The following is a 13,343-nucleotide window of genomic DNA, read 5'->3' as shown; positions in this document are numbered from 1 at the left end:
TGGGTCAAATCTTGGTCCTCCTTTGGAATCAATAATATAAAAGCCCTCTGCTCCCAACAAAATGTTATTAAAAAGTTCCTTCAGTGGTTCTATCATTTCTTCAGATAACATTTTATAGTAAATTGTTGTTAATCCATCTGTACCTGGAGCCTTACCAACTTTTAATTGTTTAATTGCCCAAATAATCTCTTCAGAAGTAATTAAACCATTAATCTCATCTCTTTGATCAATAGTAAGTTTAGGAAAATGTGATTCCTGTAAGTATTTTTCTATATCTGAAACTTGTATGCTTTCATTATCATATATCTTTGAATAAAAATCTAAAAAACTCCTTTTAATCAAATTTTGTCAATAAACTTCTTTACCTTTATAATTTATTTTCTCTATAATCCTTGATTTCTGTTTCTTTCTTGGTAAGCCAACCACCTACCAAGTTTGTTTGCATTGCAAAATATATTATGTTTCATATACCTCAAATTAATTTCAATCTGATCAGCTATTAACATATTAAATTGCTCCTTAAGCAAGATAATAGAAGCCTTTAAATTATTGTCCAGTGGATTTAATGTAAGAGCTTTTTCCTTAGATTTAATCTCTCCTTCCAACTCTTTACGTTTCTGCATCTGTTTGCGTCTATGCGCATTGTTCATATGAATCAAGACCCCTCTCATATATGCTTTACTGGCATCCCATACCATTGGCATCGAAGTACCCTTATGCATATTCAAAAGAAAAAAATCCTTTAAATAATCTCTACATCTCTGTACATTCCCCTCATATCTAAATAAATTTTCATTCAATCTCCAAGTCCTTCTATTCCCATCTTCAGTAGATAACTCCATCCATACAGGACTATGGTCTGACAATATTCTGGGGAATATCTTAGCATTCTTCACCCGAGAAAAAAGATCATTAGTAATTTTTAAAAAGTCAATTCTGGAGTATGACTGATGCCTATCTGAAAAAAAGATTAAAGTCTCTAAGTTCCAAATCATCCTTCAAATCAAAAAAAAACTTTAGATAATTTTGCATGATTAGGAGATTTAAAAGAACTTTTCTTGTCTTTGCTTAAATCTAAAACACCATTCCAATCTCCCATCATAATTACAAATTTGTAATTTGTAATTTTCTGATGTATCAACTTATAAAAATATTTTTGTTGCTGATTAGGAGCATATAGTCCAATGACAAGACTTCTCTTGCCATTTAATAATAATTCAATAATAACGTATCTTCCTTGTGAATCAGAATCAATTAACTTCAGTAAAAAGTCTTTCCTCACATAAATGACTATTCCTGCTTTTTTCTGCGGAGCAGAGGCTGTAAAGTGTACTCCCAGCTGGGAATTAATCAAATATTTTTCATCAAATATTTTTAAAGCAATATGAGTTTCTTGAAAACATATAACATCATTCTTATGTTGTTTCAAGTAGTAAAATACTTTCTTTCTTTTCTGTGGTGAATTCAAGCCATTAATATTTCATGTCAGGAACTTTACCATCTCTAGTGGCTTGAAGCCTTTGGAACACTGCATCTAAATCTGCAGTTGATGACCTTTTCGGTCTTGTTCCTCCCACTGATTTAGAGGTAGCCGCCTGTGTTGTAATTCCAGCATCTACCTTTTGTTGTTCTTTTTCTCTGTGTTTATGGACTGCATGAGTCATTCTCTGTTCCCTTGGATCTTCTCTTATCTCCAAACACTGTTGCATAGATTCAACCAACAACTCTTCTCCTGTTGGTGATATTACTCCTGCAGCCAATTGTCCTTCAAACTTACTTTCATAATTTCAAATTATGTCAGTTTTGAATAAACAATTTGTGCCTGAAGGACCATTGCAGCAGCTCCATGTTCACATGATCAAAATTTAGGCACTTGGCAATCATTTGCACTTATGACTGCAGGGGTGGTGCAGCTCCCTCCCCCATTTATCTCCCCCTATCTATATCCCTTGAACTCCCTACACTTCATAGCTGCTGACATGTCTAGCTGATCTTCACTGTCTTTTTCCTCCTGCTACTGATGAAACAGGTCTGGCATGGTCCTCCCTGAGGCAGCTGCTGGCCATAGAAGGCTTTCTTCCCAAGGTCACATACTGTGGTTTTCTTTCAAGACTTGGAGAAGAAGGTCTCACATGTTTTCCGCGTGAAAGGCCAGGGCAGGAATGTTACATCAGCAGAGAAAGAAAAAAGATAGTGAAGGTCAGATTGCACAGCAGAGTGCAGGACAACAGGGGTGTCACGGTGCAGGGTGGCAAGGGAAATTGTGATTGGGACCTGGGGTTTGGGTGGCTGCAGCTTTGCACTGAACTGCTGGACCTGGCTGGGCTTCATGTTGCAAAGGACTTCTTCAAAGGACTTCACAAGAAGGCCTTTGAAGTAGTAAGCCCAGTTCTTCATAGAAATCTTTTACACTGCAAAACTAAAAAAACCTTTGTGCCACGCATTGGGGCTTCCTGGGAAACCCTTCATAGTGCAAAAAAGCCATCCCTTTGCATATGCCCTCACAAAAAACATTTGCACCATGAAAAAGCTCCTTTTTCCTGTGCTGTTGGGGGTTCCTTGGGAAGTCTTTTGCAACACAAAAATTGCCTCTGCATTGTGCTGCTGGGTCAGGGTGGGGCTGGGCTTCGTGCTGCAAAGGGCTTTCTAGGAAACCCCATCATGGCCCAGCAGCACAGTGCAAAGGAGATGCTTGTTACATCAGAGCCTAGAGCTGAGGCAAGCTTAGAAACCGTTCTGTGCCATGCTACTAAGTCAGGCTAAGGCAACTGAAGCTACCAGGGGTATCTATGGGAAAAACGGACAAAGACAAAAGAATCTAATTGAAGAATCACATCACTCTATTTAACCAGTGCAACTCACCTCTAAACTGTGACTTATTAAAAACAACTGTACAGTACAGAAGCCTTATCTCCACTATGTTCTGGAAGTTTACATTTCCCTTTGCTTAATGTTGCATGATACTTTCCATATCATATGGTTCAAATTGTAGGAGAAAAAGATTGCATATATCTTAAGGTTATAACTCAGTCATAACTGCCATACAAAAGTAAAAAGAAATGCTGTCACTTTGCTACCTTCATGCATAACAGCTACCCTGTAACATTTAGATTTAAGTCAAACAAACAAGCTGATAAGCATTCAGGAATAATAGACACTCATTATATAAGTAATGATATTCTACACAAGATTACGACTTCTCTTTTAGGTTGATATTATTGTAGTTAACTGATTTGTCCAAATTACTTCTGTCCTGTTTGTACTGGAAGGTCTTATACCCAATGAACTATCTTCTGACATTTAAAAAATATTCAGGGCAGCTTAAGAGCTTATTGATTGGGAATTTTTATAATGCTCAAAATGGAGGCATCCTCATATCTCTCCAGGTATTTAAAAAGAATTGAATTAATCATAGGCTTAAAAGTCTCTGGTGATCTTTGTTAACTTCTTTGGGTTTAATTAAAACATCTGTGCAGTTTTAATTTATCGATTCATCCAACTCATATGTCATGATTTTTAAGACACCCCAGCATGCTCTGCATCATTTTTAACCCAATTTCCACTTAACTAAAGCAATTAAATTCACCCTGGATTAATTAAAGCATCCATACTTTAGTGCTTAAGTCAGCGTGTGCTGCTTTCCCCACATGGTTTTTGAATATTAGGGATTTGACACACCTGATGAGTTTTTTGTCCTGTGATTCTCTGCCTTGCCTGCTAATGTGTAGTTTGATAGCACAGGAGAGTAAACTTTTCAGATATTGTATTTCTACTCCAACTCTCATTGGAATGACGAGATCTTTGAGCCCTTGTTCCCAAAATCAGGGATGTAAGATAATATACAGTACATCATTCTGCAGAAAATTGATGGATAGCATAAAAAAATAAGTGTTACTACAAGAGATAAGAGAACTCACAGTTCAATGTTAAATATTTAGGATTTTTTTTGTAATGCCTCAATAAATATATAAGACAGACTGCTACGAAAAATTCTTGAATAATTAGAGAAGTTCTACAATGCACCAATTATCTAAATACATTATGGGTTTCCCTCAAATAAATGTATTCAGGTGGGGGCTAGATAGTCATTCCCTGGATGCTTTATACTGAACTTTACACCGAGAAATAGAATTGTATTCAGTGATCTAAATGGTTTCATCCAGTGTTTTGATGTTCTGGTTGTTGTGTTTTCTGTCTACTTAGTTCATCTTTGTCACATGAAGTCCAGCTACAGCCATTTCAGGATTGGGTGGAGAAGCTTGGTTTGGGAAACTATACTAATGACCCAGTTGGATTGTCAGGATGTATGGCTATTCTTTAAGATTCTGAAAGATTCAGTTGTGTCAAATATGCTTGTCATCTATGTTGATTAAAATACATTGTATTCATTTGGATGTCCTACTTGCTGCCATATAAACCTCAACAATCTTAGCAACCAATTATTTGAAATAGGTCTGTATCTTATTTTAAGAAGTTCGTGGAGGTTTAATTCCACACACCCTTATAGACAGCCAATTTGGTGTTGTGGTTAAGATATCAGGCTAGAAACTGGGAGTGTGAATTCTAATCCTGTCTTAGATGACCTTGAGCCAATCAGTCTTTGTCAGCACTAACACGGTGTCACTCACCACGTCATGTGATGTGTTGCGACATATCCTGACTTTTTTTGCATTGTTGGAGCTGGTATGGGCATAGCCTCTGTATGAGGCAAACGGCCCATGGGCCTGCAGTTTGATACCCCTGGCGCGAGGAAGTAGGCAATAGCAAATCATTTCTGAAATCTTTCCAAGAAAACTGCAGGGACTTGCCCAGGCAGTTATCAGGAGTCAAGTCTGACTAATCAGAATCAAAAACAAAAATAACCCTTCTTATGGGAAATAGTTTATAAGGTAAAGGACCGTTTCTTTAAAAAATCTCAATGAAGGATTATTGTCTTTTTCCATTAGTTTTACAATACCAGGTAAACTTTCTCTATTTGCCTAAAAACTTTAATTAAAGTAAGTCTATTGCCTAAAAACTTTAATTAAAGTAAGTCTATTAGCTATGTTGTTCTCTAGTGGCAATTACAACACTATTGTTTATTGCCTTGTTATTTGTCATACTATTTGGCTTTATTTGGCTGATTATTCATGTATTGTACATATCCTACTATCTGTAACAATAAAGGGCAAGTTAGACAGGCAGTCCTCTTCAAAAGAACGTGAAGGGTTGAAAAATTATCATCCTTCAAGGAATTTGTCTTTGTAAGGCCTAAGCAAAGAAAGGATATGCTCTATTTTATGCTCTGTTATGCTGCAAACTGTGATTAGATGTCCAAATCTTAAGAAAAAGCAATATCAAAGTAGGAAAAATAGAGATTAGGAAACACTATCTAATATTTCTTTCCTTAGGGAAAACATATCCAATATTATATGAGCAGCCGTTTAATTCCTATTAAAGGAATGATCTAGTCTGACTTATTGGAGATGCAGAATTAATTATCCTCTTGAAGAAGGATTCTCAGAGGGTCAGCTTGAAGAGTACTGACAATAGATTTATTGCATGTCAGTCTATACTGTCCTTCCCAGTGGTCTGTAAAATAATGAACTTTTTCCTTCATAGTCTTTTAGTTCCAAGACAGGCACATGAGAATTTGCATCCCAGGAATAAGTAGAGTCCATCTTCCCATCGCATACACACATTTAGACTTTTGTGTGCAGAAGTAAGAATTAATAAATATTTATTTATCCTGCTTGTTCTTTGCCTAGTTGGACAGGACTAGTTGGCTGTTCTTACAATACATCTTGCAATCCTCATCATGGCAGCAACTGCTAACCAAATATGCTCCTATCAGAAAATGTAATAGTGGTGCTGTTCTGATGCCATCATTTTTTGAATCAGGAGAGGGTTTGTTTTTTTTTAAAAGAAGACTAATAACATGATAATATAATTCAGTGGTTCTCAACCTGTGGGTCGGGACCCCATTTGGGGTCGAACGACCATTTCACGGGGGTCGCCAAACAACGCAGTCCGCCATTTTTTTCCCCTTTTCCTTAGCTGTGCTACTCCCTTTTATTCTATTGGCTTTTGAAAGCCAATAGAATAGACTCTCTTGAATAGAGTCTAATTCTATTGGCTTTCAAAAGCCAATAGGAATTGTCCAGGCTGTCTCTGCCCTGCTGAGCCCGCCAAAAGTCCCATTCTGCAAACGGTGCTGCACCAGTTGAGTAGTCCTCGACTTACGACCGGTTGGGGGTCGCGGCATTAAAAAGGTTGAGAACCACTGATATAATTGGTTAACTATTTAAAAAAAAGACAGTTTGTGTCTGAATGGTAAGTGTCAGGAAAAGCACTATTTTGGAAGTTTGTTTTGTTTTGGAAGTTATAAGCATAAATCAGAAAAACTTATTAATGCTTTCCATTCTGTTCAGGCATTTTTTTTCATTCCATACACATATTTAGGGAATCATAGAAATATGTCACATAGAATAACTTGGTATTATTATTATTATTATGTCTTCGAATTATTGGCTTTCTTCTTAAATAATTTAGATCTGAGATTTTTTTGCTGGTCTCCCATCCAAATACCTAGCTAGTTTAGTTTTTGGAGATCAACCAAGGATATACTTTATGATAATTATATTATAGAACACAGTTTGGTGTAGTGATTAAGGCACCAGAATCTGTAAGTTCTAGTCTCGTCTTAGGTACAAAATCAGCTAGGTTACCTTGGGCCAGTCACACTCTCTTAGCTCTAGGAAATAAGCAAGGCAAACCTCTTCTGAAATCTTGCCTGAAAAATGCAGGGAATTGTCCAAGCATCAACATTGATATGAAGACATAAAAATACTTAATAATATATTGTATTATAAGCAGGTTCAATCATATTTGAATGGAAAATGTACTGCATGGTATAATAGTTGTGAACTGTCTAACATTCCAGCTAGTTCCACTAAAAAAAAAAAAAAAGCATCATTTCAAGAGCCATAATCAATGAAGACCCATATGCCTGGGCAAAGTTGGGTTTTTAAGAACTTGATATGAGTTTATTTTTAAATCATGGAAACTATATCAAAGTTTCTCTGAGCAAAATGTGAGGTTGTGAAAAGAAAGTCTGTAAATGAAGCTTTGCTTGTTTTATTCTAATTTGTCAAGGTGTGACTCACTACTATAGCATCTAATAACATTATTTTGCCTTAGAATTTACTCCATCTTAAGAAATTATTCATGTTGGTATTATTAATACTTAAAATAATATTTATATTTAATGTTGTGACATCAAAATTACTTAGAAAAATTTATCTGCAAGGATAATGCTGTGATTTTCAATAGCCCCAATCATATATTGTTTCATATAGTGATTTGTTAATGTAATTGATTTCAAAAATGATAAATTATGGCAACTGTGAAAATGGTTGCATTTATTGAAATAATGCTGGCAATATAAAAGTTTGATTCAAACCCTACAATGGAGATTCTATTTTTATCAAGATGAAGATGCTTCAGCAAAAATCTTTTGCATCTCTAGATACCTAAAGCCTAAATTACCTAAAATGGTAACTCAGAATAGCATGTATTGCCTTTTTTTTTAATTCAAACACCTTTTAAAGTCTGTTTCTTGCTAGTAAAGTCAGATACCCTTACACAAGTTTGTTATTGACATGTTGTTTTGTTTCCTTTTTTCCATTCAATTATCCAGCTGCGTGTCCAGTTCTGTGTAGTGGCAATGGACAATACACCAAAGGAGCCTGTTTGTGCTACAGTGGCTGGAAAGGGCCAGAGTGTGACATACCCATCAGCCAGTGTATTGATCCATCATGCGGAGGCCATGGTTCTTGCATTGAAGGGAACTGTGTTTGCTCTGTAGGATACAAAGGCGAAAACTGTGAGGAAGGTAAATGCTGCTATACAAACTACATTTGTTCACCTTGTATTGAGTAAAGAGGGTGAGAGGACAAAAGGAAAAATTCCATAATGCTCTGATACACAACCAGTGTAATAATTCTGAAGCAGAAGTTCAAGATTTCAGCATCCTCTGTGTTACTGGTTGATGTGATTTGTAGTTATGCTTCTTTCTTTCCATGTACTTAAGGATCTTAATAATTTCAGCCATTGCAAAATAACACACCACAGGTAAACCTGAGTAATTCTTTTGTTATGGGGTCTGGTCTATCTTTTCTTTTCTTTGGGGGTATGGATTTTATTGACTGAGCATTTTTAAAGTGCAAAATGCAGAACAAAACAAATAAAAAAGAGGGTATACAGAATGGCATAATTGGAAACCTATAAAAGCAAACACTTCAGTCATAATTAATTCAGAAAAAGAGGACCCAGATTTGAAAGACTACAGGTATCCATGTCACTTAGAGACCCCATGTAGAGTAAATTATTCTTGTTACATGCAATCACATTGAATTAAAGGAAAGTAAATGGTATACAGAAAGGAAGGCAATTTAATGAATTCTTAAAAAGCACTTTGTATTGAACATTTAAGTAGCTAAAGTTTTCTGCAAAAGGTGTGAAGGAGTGCCAGAAATAGGAAAGCGAAAAGTTTTAACTAAATTGAAATGACCAAATGTGACCAGGAATGGGATATTTTGTGTGGTTTTGCTTACAATTAATTTTTGTCCCCTGTGATGCTTAAAATGGAAACTTCTCTAGAACAAGGAATTGTTAGAAGCCAGCATGAGTTTGTCAAAAATAGATTAGTGGATAAGAAAAATGCTGTAAGCATAGCTTAGTTAGACTCGGTAAGAGATCAATGTGGAATAGACCATACCATGGATTTGTAACTGGCTGACCAACATCACTCTGTAGGTAGCCCAAAATGGAACTTGGAGGAAACCATGTAGTGGGCTGCTCCAAGGTTCTGACTTAGGCCCAGTACTCTTCAACATCTTCATAAATGATTTAGATGAATGGATAGAAAGGGAAGTCATCAAATTTGCAGACAACACCAAGCTGGCCAGAATAGCTAACACTTAGAAGATAGATTTGAAATTCAGAAGGATCTTGATAGACTTCAGCACTGGGCCCTATCCAACAAAATGCAATTCAGTAATGAGAAAAGTAAGGTCCTACACATAGGCAACAAATAACCAAATGCAGACGTATAGAATAGGTTGTGCCTGGCTCAGCAGTACTAACTATGAGAGGGATCTAAGTGTCCTTATAGATTATCACTAAAGTATGAGTCAGAAGTGTGCTGCAGCAACCCTATTATTCTATATCCTATGTTCTATGGTTGACTTCAGAGAAGTGTGATTTAGTGTTCAAGCAAAATGTCCTATCCTTAAAGCAAGCAATGTGTCTGTCTCTATTTAAATGGTATTATTGGTATCCAGCATCCAATGTATATCTGATGATATCTCAAACAGGAATGAAGGAAAGGAAGTTTACTGTTTTCCTATTCAGGTTAATCTCTCATAATTATTTTCAATGTCACTTCCAATATTCATTCATTCATTGGATTGCATCATATCCTACCTTTTCTCACAGAGTTCAAGAGAATTACATGAGGCTTACCCATTTGAAGAAGGTTGGACTGAAATATAATGTTAGATTGAAAGCTATCCTGAATATGGAATTCTAGGGGAAGATTTAAACCAGAATTTTCCCAAACCTCCTCCAGTATTTTATCTACTTGACCTATTTATTTATCAAATTTATATGGCCATCCGCATCACAAAAAGACTCTGGGCAGCATAAGCAATTAAATAAAAATATAAATATATAAAACAATGAATATTAAAAATACAAAATCATTTCTAAAAAAGCCAGACATATTTACTATGCATAAGGTAGTGTAAATGTCTAATTATCAGAGATGTTTTAAACCTTGATTTAATAAGTAAATAATTGTGTGCTTTCAGTGTGTGTGTGTGTGTGTGTGTGTGTGTACACACACACACATACATACATACATATATACTGAAAAAATGAACCAAACCTGAACACCAGGAAAAATTTAAACCAGAAAAGTTTAATAAATAACCAAGCTTTTGTCGGAAACTACCGACATCATCAGGGTTTAACGCCAGTCAATGGGAATGCCTTTATAAGATTGGTCAATGTCTGCACCCTATAAAGGGCACTCCCATTGACTGGCGTTAAACCCTGATGATGTCGGTAGTTTCTGACGAAAGCTTGGTTATTTATTAAACTTTTCTGGTTTAAATTTTTCCTGGTGTTCAGGTTTGGTTCATTTTTTCAGTATGAATATATCCAGGAATCATATTTTTAATGACATTATTCACACACACACACACACACACACACACACACACACACACACACACATATGTATAGGTTTTTGGTTATTCGGGTTTTCTCCCGCATCAAATTGGAAGTGTCTTGGTGACGTTTCGATGAAATATCGAATAACCAAAGAACCCGAATAACCAAAGACCTACATACAAACACCTCAGAATATATATATATATATATATATATATATATATATATATATATCCATAAAAACACGACTCCTGGGCATATTTATAAAACAGATAAAAAACACGATCATCAGGAGAATATAGGTATAAAAAATATGCTTTACTAAAAACGCCAAGCTTTTGTTGGGGAGGCTCCCAACATCATCAGGGCTGAGAAGCCAGTAAACAATGATGACTTAAATGGGTTTGGCTGACATTTGCACCCGGCTCTTGGACCGCGTCACTGGTCCTGGCCGGTCAATCTGTATTCTAGATGTTTCCTTGTTACTCTCCATGCATTCACTTGCATCACTCCCCCAAATCACTCCTTTTTTTGTTTTATTGTTAACCCTTTCTTCCTCCTTTCTTTCAATGCCATTAGTTCCCCTCCCATTCTCCTTTCCGTTACATGCTTTGGGGGTGTCTAATTCTCTACCAGTGTTACAACTCCCATTAGAATCACAATTATAACCATACATTTCTATAGGTTGTGAGTCGATGTTTTCTCTTTGTTTCGTGTCAGTCACACTTAGAAATAAAATCAATAAACTGCTTGACAAACTTAAGCGCAGTAAGAGAATCAGAGATGATACCCTAAGGAAAGTGTGCCCACGTGATACGGCGCTTGTGAGGTTTTATGGGCTCCCAAAAATCCACAAGGAAGGCACTCCTAAAAATCCACAAGGAAAGCACCCCCCTTCGCCCCATTGTGTCATTCATGGGCACCCCTACATCAGGGTTAGCGAAGTGGCTTAGCACTCGCTTATGCCACCTTGTGGAGGATAGCCCCACAATGATCAAATCCGCTGAGGAATTCCTAAGCAAAATTAAGATCCTAAGGGTGGAGGATGATGAGAGGATGGTATCGTTTGATGTTACCTCCCTCTTCACCTCCATCCCTCAAGACCTGGCCATTTCGGCCCTGGGAGAATGCTTGAGGAATACTGAAGGGAGCCACCATCAAGACTCCCTGCAAACGGATGACCTCCTACAATTAGTGAGAATATGTCTTACCACCTACTTCACCTTCCAGGGTACCATCTTCGAACAAGTGAAAGGGACTCCTATGGGCTCCCCCATTTCTAGTATCATAGCTGAAATAGTGCTCCAACAATTAGAACATAGGGCTATGGCCTTATACCAACCCAAATTTTGGGTTCGGTACGTGGACGACACGTTTGCAGTTGTTAAAAAACAACATGTAGCTACCTTTATGGAAACACTCAATTCAATCTGCTCCGACATTCAATTTACAGTGGAGGAAGAAAAACAAGGCCGTTTGGCCTTCCTGGATGTAGCAATCTATCATCAACTGGATGGGTCGTTACATACAGGAGTGTTCCGTAAATCCACCCACACGGACAAAATCCTCCACTATAGGAGCAACCATCCGGTGTCCCATAAAGCTAGCTGCATTAAAACATTGTTTAAGCGCGTGGACTCGCACTGCAGCACTGAGAAATTTAAAAAGGAAGAAAGAAAACATCTCTTCCGAATTTGCCAATGTAATGGGTATCCCCGGAGATTTATCAGACAACATGGCACTACATTTCACCTCCGGGGCAGTCAGAGAAGAGAAGAACCATCACAACAAAAAAAGACACGGATCTCTCTACCATATATTAATAATGTCTCAGAGGCAACAGCTAGATTGCTGGCCCCCCATGGGATAGAAGTGGCTCACGAACCAGATCAGACACTACGGTCTAAAGTGATGTGCCCCAAAGATCCACTCCCTGCCATGGACAAATCAGCAGTAATTTATAAGATCAACTGCAAGAACTGTGGTGGCAACTATGTGGGAGAAACAGCGAAGCATCTAAAAACATGCATACATGAGCACAAGTTAGCTATAAGAAGGGGCGATCAGCATTCTCAATTATGGATGCACATGGCACAACATGGCCACTCATTTGAATTTGAGAACATACATATAGTTTCTGAGGATGCCACTAAAGGAGGCCAGCTATTGAAGGAGGCATGGTACTCCAATAATGACTCGATCAATCACTACATTGATTTACACCCAGCACTACAAGCACTGAGGAAATGGGATTACAATCACCATCCCAACCACCACAGCCGGTTCAATCAGCGCTTATGTGACTGTAATTGTGACGAAGTACCTGACCCCCATTCTGAGCAGGTACACAATGTCTCAGCCAACCCCCGACATATTATGAGTACCACCATAACGCCGGGTCAACATCAACCACATCCTGACAGACAAATAGGGAATCTACCATCCCCGAACATACACAAGCGCTTGCCGATGGAAGACCTGGTCCCCCCCAGCACCACTTCAAGGCACCCCCACTTTTAAAGTATGAAGATGGTAATGGAATATCCAAGAGACCTAGCATCAGGATCTTGCAACCTGATGCCATGGAAAACAACGACGAGGTCCGTACGAAAAAAGGGGGGGAGAGGAAAGGGAGAGCTACACAGACAATCGTACGCATCAAGAAAGGGGGGGAGACGTTCCTTCTTTCAGATCCATTGCAGGTGAAGAGCGTCTCCACCGGTGACCCCCCCCCGAACGAACATCCCAAACTCTCTTCAAACAAAAAAGATGATCATCGGCAACTGAGGGTTGTGAACACAAGAAGGGAGGGAGAGAGCGTGGGGATTCAAATACCTAAAACTCATTTGTATCCTAACTTTAGGGGCAATACCAACAATAGTCGTAACGGAAAACTCACAACATAGAGGGGGGAGGAATATAAAGAGAGAAGTGGAACCATCACCCGCTCATACAGAAGACAGTTAGAACAACAGGAAATGGTAGAGATAGAGAATGACAGAGCAAGGAAGGAGCATGGGAGTGCCCAAACTTGTAATGCCTGTACCAGTGCTATTGATAACGGCAGGGGAGTAAGAGATAAGGACACGAAACAGAGAGAAAACATCGACTCACAACCTATAGAAATG

At 37.9% G+C, this 13,343-nt stretch overlaps 1 protein-coding gene across 6 annotated transcripts in view; it reads left to right on the top strand.

Moving 5' to 3' along the window:
- TENM2 (teneurin transmembrane protein 2) overlaps positions 1 to 13,343 on the top strand; it is an 869,909-nt gene that overhangs the window by 690,502 nt on the left and 166,064 nt on the right. For all 6 annotated transcript variants that reach the window (XM_039353403.1, XM_039353419.1, XM_039353411.1 and 3 more), the window contains one exon: positions 7,679 to 7,873. In XM_039353403.1, coding sequence (XP_039209337.1) covers positions 7,679 to 7,873 — 195 coding nt within the window. The remainder of the gene's footprint in view (positions 1 to 7,678; positions 7,874 to 13,343) is intronic.

This window comes from Crotalus tigris, unplaced genomic scaffold, assembly GCF_016545835.1.
Source record: "Crotalus tigris isolate CLP2741 ecotype Arizona unplaced genomic scaffold, ASM1654583v1 scf7180000017568.12009008, whole genome shotgun sequence".
Taxonomy (NCBI): Eukaryota; Metazoa; Chordata; class Lepidosauria; order Squamata; family Viperidae; genus Crotalus; species Crotalus tigris.
The sequence above is the reverse complement of the archived record's forward strand: the minus strand, read 5'-3'. Positions and strand labels throughout refer to the sequence as shown.